At 39.2% G+C, this 7500-nt stretch overlaps 1 protein-coding gene across 1 annotated transcript; it reads left to right on the forward strand.

Annotated features, from left to right (window-relative positions):
• The first annotated feature begins 1815 nt into the window (after nt 1-1815).
• On the forward strand, nt 1816-6248 carry LOC138029697 (uncharacterized). The gene is made up of 5 exons (XM_068877441.1): nt 1816-2060; nt 2456-2566; nt 2967-3089; nt 3372-3494; nt 6132-6248. The coding sequence occupies exons 1-5, from the start codon at nt 1875-1877 to the stop codon at nt 6147-6149; spliced, it is 561 nt and encodes a 186-aa protein (XP_068733542.1). The 5' UTR covers nt 1816-1874; the 3' UTR covers nt 6150-6248.
• The last annotated feature ends 1252 nt before the right edge of the window (nt 6249-7500 follow it).

Consider the following 7500-nt stretch of genomic DNA (forward strand, 5'->3'; position numbering starts at 1 on the left):
GCAGAGAGATTTCAGATTTGTTCATTTTATTGTAACCACACGCCCCTTATGGAAATCAGTGCGGTTGTGGAATTTAGTGCGGAAAGACATGTAAATATAATCACACAGGATGTTTCAACCATACAAATTCTACCGTACTCATTCTGTGAAGAGCTGCAAACATCTCAGAAAGAGCATGAACTTTATACGCTCAAGTTTCTCTTTGATAAGAATTTAACTCTGCGATTTTAAATGCCTAACACACGAAGGCCACCTTCTTGCAGTTTTCTCAGGGTCTATAATGAGCAATTCCAGAATCTGGAATTGCATTTTGATTGGTCTACGTAAATTCCGGCTCATTTCAGCAGACGCTCGTGGGGGAGGAACGCGTGACGAATTCCTAAGAGAGTCTGCGTGGGAGGCTAATCTACTATGGCACTGTAATGATTGACGATACCAAAACAACATCACGTACTATTAGAGCTACATATTATTACGCAAGGACAACTTGAATCTCCTGAAAAACAAAACGCAGTTCAGTTGACATTTATGGAAAAAAACACTACCACACTACTACGCCATGCATTCCTATTTTTAAAAAATATCCCGTACCTCCTCAATTCCGCCAACCCCTGCCCCAAATATCCCGAATCCCCACAATTTTTTTACTTAAATATCCCGTATCCTGATCGCTTCTCTGTTTTTCGATCGACGGAGTAATTATATCGGTGTCCGGGTTGTTCATTCGCCACAAAGTCAAGAACCGAGACCAGCCTTTGCAAAATTGGGATCTAAATAGTAAAAAAGGTTTTTCAAAAATATGTATAATTTTTTAAAACAAAACTTTGCCAATTGACCAGTTCACGCTCTTGAGTGCATCATGGGTAATCAGGACAACATGGCAGAAAATTCAAAGGTTTGTATGGAAATTCAAATACATGACTCTAATTTATAGACTTTCGCCTTCATAAACCAAACAAATAAGTTCAAGGTCACAATAGAGATGAACTGGACTTGGTATTTATTCTTTGGAATTCCTAAACATTGCTTTTTTGTCTCCATACATTTTCTGTAATTTTATGCCTTTGGAATTACAGGAAATGTATGGCAGAAACTTTGGACCTCTTTTCAATAATGTTACCCATGAAGCACTCAAGAGCGTGAACTCGTCTATTGGGACATTTAGTTCAAACAAGAGTGAGTTAGATAAGAGTGTTGATCTATCACTTTGCGGCCTCACAGATACACTGGGCGCGAAACAAACAAAGGGCTAACCAATCAGAAGAAGCCATGTCACGCGAAACTGTTTCTGCCATGTTTTTTTCCAGGGACATGAGAAATGATTTTCGCGGTAACGAGTATTCTAAAAATAGACTCATTTGTGACTGTGCTGTGGAGCCCACCCATGCCATAACAACATTCTTATCTTATTTATTCTTGGTTTAAAGGTAGACTAAACCTTAACGACAAATTCCGGCATTATATAACATTTATCAGAACCACGAATTAGATGTCATTTAATATATTTGACTGAACCCGTCAGTCTCTTGCCTCAAGCGAAACTAATTAATCGAAAACATTCAATAAATCGTTTGAGAGAATTCATAATAGCTTGTTTCAAGACTAGTTTCTCCAAGTGGTAAGACTTGCTATGGCCGGCTTATTCCGCACGCCGGAGAATTCCTCAAAAAACAAAAATCTGCAAAGCACTATTTCAAGCCGAAAGTGAGGTTTGCTATTATGAATGTAGCCAATTTTTGGGATCTTCGGAATGTGTGTTAAAATAGCAACATTTGTCTTACGCGTACCTTGTGCCATTGTTCATAGATCTTTCCTGTCGAGCATTCCACTTTCTGCCTGTACAATGGGGTCAACACTTGGAAAGTCACGTCTTTATGAATATCTCTGTGGGAAAGGACCAATGCGAGCGTTGGTGTCTCATGGATAACAAATGTGTGTCTGTCAACATTGGCAGCGAAAAATCTCCAAACAGCGTCATCTGTGAACTGAGTGATTCGGACCACTGCCAGCACCCGGAAGATCTCAAGCCAAGGCAGGGTTGGACATACAGAGGCGCAAAGGTATCTCATGATAAATTGAAATCAAAATATTTTGGGCCCGATTTCACCCTTCTCAGCTGAACTGAAAGGGAATGTATGGCTTCCCTTTATATGCCAGGCTATAAATCTCAGTTTTTCTCAGCTTTTACTTACCGAATTAAAGTGTTTCGTATATGGGATGTGAAACTAATTAAACGCACCAATAGCGCACCAAAATTGCATGGAAATGACATAGCTATATGACGATTTTTCAATATCTTAATCTACTACTTGGTTGGGAAACGATTGGGAAAATGATAACAGGGAAAGCAAAACAAAAAGTAAGACAACAAATATCTCGCGACTGATAAATTTGAGCCAAGGAAATCCGTGATCTGAACTGAGTTCAATATATTACGATTATCTTGCCTTATCAGAATCCTTGCTGTTATAATCCATGCCTCAACAATGGAAAATGTCTTTTGGGATACACCGACAAGAATTATGTATGTGAGTGTCCATCAGGATTTACAGGAGCTGCGAAAACGGTAAAGACAGGAAAACGTTTGTTGCTTTTTTAAAAACGTACAATGTCTAAGAGTGGCAGCCACTAGGTTAAAAAAGGAAAGAAGAGGTTCTGAGAAAGCAGAAATGCGTTTAAAAAAGGACGGTCATGTTCAGGTGCAAAATAAGTGGTGTTCCTCGTTTTATCACGGTATTGGGAATAAACACAGAGAGTTCGTTTTGAGCTGAGCCTTTGTTTTTTGTCAGAAACATCAATCTTCAAATGAAATAGGATGGTCTTTCCTTTGGTCGTGGTCATTCACTCCCCGTTCAAACGGTCATCATAGTTAATGATAGTAAAAGAAGGTCAAAGTGTTAAATGGATAATTTTTATCAAAGTTTGAAATTGTTAACTGAGTACCTGTATCCTTTCTTGGTATTCAGAAGTCGATGAATGCGGCACCGGGAGCCATGATTGCAATGAAAATGCAACTTGTGCAAATACGGCTGGAAACTTCAACTGCACATGCAAGACAGGCTTTACTGGAGATGGACGGTCATGTTCAGGTACAATAGCCAAGTGTTACTTTTATTCGTATTGCCAGGAAATATCACTGGTTCATTTTGAGCTGCAAATTTTTTGGCGTACTATTCGTCAGAAGCATAAATTCTCATTTAAAATGTGAGAGTATTTTTTTTTGTAGTTGGCCACATTCGTAACTTAAGGCCTTGTTCAAACAGTCATGCTTGTTCAGTGGTGATGGTGAACGAAGATCAACTGTTGGATGATTTTTATCAAAAGGCTTTGAAATCGTTAATTGCGTACCTGTATCCTTTCTTGGTATTCAGATGTCGATGAATGTAGCACCGGGATCCATGATTGCAATGAAAATGCAACTTGTGCAAATACGGCTGGAAACTTCAACTGCACATGCAAGACAGGCTTTACTGGTGATGGACGGTCGTGTTCAGGTACAATAACAGTAGTGTTCCTTGCTTTTATCCGTATTGGAAAAATCACTAGTTCGTTTAAAGCTGAGCCATTATTTTTTGTCAGTAACAAAAGGGGTGGACTGTAGTAGGACAATTCAAAGCATTCAAATTAAAGCATCGTGTGTTTTCCAGAGACCGATACAACACGGGCTTGTCGTAGACCACTCTTGTCGCCGCGTCTGATTTAAGCTGTGTTAATCCCTCCCACAGACTAGTGTGAGGTACGGGTGTATCCATGAGATGAGGTCACAACTTGCTTTTTAATGCAAGAATAAATGTTCTTCAAAAAAGGAATGCAAACCAGTTTCTTAGGTCAATCAAGGTTTATATAATAAGCTCAATAATACACGCATTGATTTCTCACATTATGATCTATTAGAGGCCGAACGCAAAGCTGACGTCATCATCAAAACTTTTAATTCTTTATTTTATAATTGTAATAATTCACAAATCGAAAGGGGTTCAGCGTTCTCTGTACTCTTATCGACAATGATATTTGTCATCACGGTGGTCAAAATGTTGTGGACTCACGAGGCGCAGCCAACGCCGAACCACTTTCGATTTGTTTTTTACCGCAATATTAATGCCAAAGAAAGTGTTTCTTTCTGAGGGAGACCAAACTCATGACACAAAGAAAGAGCAAGCGTTGTCTATAACTTTCTCGCAATACGATTGGTTTATTTCCCAAAATGAGGGTTCCTGATTGGCTATTACATTGCGTGACAAATTGCCGCGTGCATGACGCTAGCAGCGTTGTCTAGACTCTTATCGACAACGGCCAATTAGCCAATCCGATTGCGAGATTACAAGCAATTGTGGTAAAAATTATATCTTTTGACGTGCGTATATTTACTGATAGATCACAAATGGCTTCCAAATGTGGTGAGAACATCAGTGACACAGTCGGCTGTCGTCTGTGATCTATTTATTACTGAACAGACGCACGGCAACATGGAATCTATTTGTTAAATAGACCCATTCCTCTCATGAGCTCGGCCGCTGGACAATCAAATGCCAACGGCGCATTTTGCTATGGTATTAAAGTTCCCACTGAGTCCCTGGTAGTTGCAGTCCTCTGTGGGGGCAAACGGACAAAATCGTAATTTCGATATAAAGTGCAAAGCTAGCTGTTAGCGCCCACCGAAAAAAAGGACTTGAACTACTCAGGAATCACTAGGAATCAACCATTAGAAAAATGGCAATTCGGGAAACTTAATGCAACTTGTGCCGCCTGTTTGGAGCGAAATCACAAGGAGTTAAAGTGCTACTATGTTCAAAAAATCACTTCCCTTTTTTTCAAATTTTAAAAGTGTGTTTGCTTAACACCTGACTGGGAAAAATTTGAGCTTTGAATTTTTATCCAAAGGCTGTTTACTTTGAGTGAAAGGTCCGCCATTACACACGTTCAAAACTGACTGATTGGACCTCAGAGGGTTGGATCTAGGGAAAAGTGACGTCATTTACTCACTAGCTTAAATGCAGCTTCTTGTTTATGCAAAACACGAGTTCAAAAGTCTGAAAAACTTAAGCCCAAAACTCCAATGCTGCATATTAATTCTGCAGCGTACACACGCATTGCATTTTTAAACTAGTGAGCCTTTGACGTCATTTTCTCCTCGGTCCAGCTCCCTCCAGAACTTAAGTTAGTAATGGCGGACCATTATAATAAGAAAATTATAGTTTAAAAAACAGGTGTCTTTTTTGAGATCAAGGCTTAAGACTTTGGTTGGTCAGTGTTTAGTTAACATAGTTTTGAAATCCTAAGAAAAATCAAGATTTGATTTTTGGTCACAGGGGCACTATTTGAGCCATTGAGAATTTGACGTCATTTTCTGCTCGATCCAGCTCTCTCGAGATTTTAAAGTTAGTAATGTTGGACCATTAAGTAAGAAAATTCCAGTTAAAATTAACAGGTGTCTTTTGAAATCAAGGCTCCAAACTTGGGTCAATTAGTGATAAGTTAACATAATTCCAAAGAAAAAAATGAATGGATTTTTTGGCCGTGGTAGCAATTTAACGCAAAATATATGTCAACGGCAAATCCTAATCTTTCAGGTCAGGACTGCTTTAACGCGAAAAACTCATACATTTTAAAGCAAGCCAACAATGTTCATCGTACTTGACACTGACGCCATTTACTGGTCAGTAAATGAAACGAAAAAAATCACATCTGGGGTTCTTCCCGAAACGAATGAAACACTTTCGAAATCGTGCTAAAGCTAAAAATAAAACTTTTTAAAAAAGTTTATTTCTAAGAGCAAACTTGACTTGGGAAAAACTGAAATTTTTTCATGTTATCCTGGCTTTTTAATATTGTATGGGTAACGCCCTAGCGACACAGCCACATTCTTTTATTCATCAAGGTTGAACCAGCAAATTGATTCACTTAAACAAATTATCAAGACCTGCACTGATGCCATTAACAGATTAATAAGTAACACGTGGATAAAGCCTGAGTATCTTCCTGAAATCGTACCTATAGTGAAAAGTAACCATTTTTGAAAAAAAAAAGTTTCTTCGCGCAAATTGAACATGCATGGGGAATATCATCCTGTTTATTTAATATTGTGCGGAGGTTTAAAATAATGAGACATTTCTTTTATTTATCAATTGAAGATTGTACCGGCAAATTGAATTACTTCACAAAATATCAAGACCTGCCAACACAGTCAGCCCGGGATGTTGAAGTGTTCACTATTGATGGAAGTTTGTTTATGGCCTTCGCTCAGAAGCATAATTGTAGTGTCATCTACAAACTAAACGAGTCAGCTGGAAATTTTACCCTTCACCAGACCATAGACACCATTGGAGCATTTGACATCGAATACTTTATGATCGCTGATAAACATTACATTGCTATCGCCAATCGTTGGGATGGAAATACTTACAATCTAAATTCTTCCGTTTTCCAGTGGAATGGACACAGTTTCGAGCTTTGGCAGAACATTTCAACATCCGGAGCAACCAGTTTTAACTTCTTTAAAATACATTCGGAACTGTTCCTTGCAGTCACGAATTCTTACGATGGAAGTTCTTCCCGTATAAACTCATCCATCTACAAGTGGGAGGACAATAAGTTTGAAGAGTTACAGGAAATAAGAACACATGGAGCGTGGGCAAGTACAGTATTGACGATACACAACGAAACATTTATTGTTTTTGCAAATCGGCTCTACTGGGATTCTTCCCATTCTTCAGACGTGATGAAATGGTCGGGGAAGAAATTTGTCTACCCGAAATTCTCTCAGATGTTTGGCCATCGCGCCCGGGATCTCAAGTCCTTCACGATCAATGATACTATATTCCTTGCATTTGCGGCAAGGTCTGCTGGACTTGTGATTTACAAGTGGGACGGTGAAAAGTTTGTTAATGTGAACGAAACTATTTCAAAACTAGGTTACGTTTCGACCTTGCATACGTTTACGATGTGTGGTCAAACGTTCCTGTGCGCGGCCGGTTTGTTACCGAGTGAGCTGGTTTTGTATGTGCACTCGGAATCTAAGTTTATGGCAATGTATCAAGACATTGAGAACAAGTATTGGCCAAAAAGTGTGACGTCATTCGAACATAAAGGTCACACTTACCTACAATGGAGGACAAAACTCCTTGGGACGGATATCGAAAACCTTCCTTCCAGAGGCTTTTCTTTTCACATATTCAAATGTAGCATAATATGCACTTCTCTAACCACGTGGATACCACGAATGGCCCTCCCCTCCCCCCTCCAAACAATGTTGAAATGAACAAACTCTTTTAAGACAGGGTAAAGTGTACAGCGCCGCACAAACTACAACATTGCCTGGGGGGTGGGGGAAAAGGGGGAAATCATGTCAAGCGTCCTAAGAGTTTTGTCCCCCATTGTAGCAGTAGCAAACTTCCTGGGGAACAACAGCATCGTGTATAAGTCAGGTTTAAAGTGTTTCTAAGATAAAATAAATGTAAAAAGGCTTTGGAGTGGAACTTGTCAAAGATTTATCAAATAGGA

This window comes from Montipora capricornis, chromosome 13 (assembly GCF_036669925.1).
Source record: "Montipora capricornis isolate CH-2021 chromosome 13, ASM3666992v2, whole genome shotgun sequence".
Classification (NCBI taxonomy): Eukaryota; Metazoa; Cnidaria; class Anthozoa; order Scleractinia; family Acroporidae; genus Montipora; species Montipora capricornis.

Excerpts from the sequence above, each read along its gene's own strand:
- LOC138029697 (XM_068877441.1), top strand. The coding sequence starts at position 1,875 with ATGAATATCTCTGTGGGAAAGGACCAATGCGAGCGTTGGTGTCTCATG. Across the intron at positions 2,061-2,455 it reads GGACATACAGAGGCGCAAAG|AATCCTTGCTGTTATAATCC; the intron begins GTATCTCATGAT and ends TTGCCTTATCAG. Across the intron at positions 3,090-3,371 it reads AGATGGACGGTCATGTTCAG|ATGTCGATGAATGTAGCACC; the intron begins GTACAATAGCCA and ends CTTGGTATTCAG.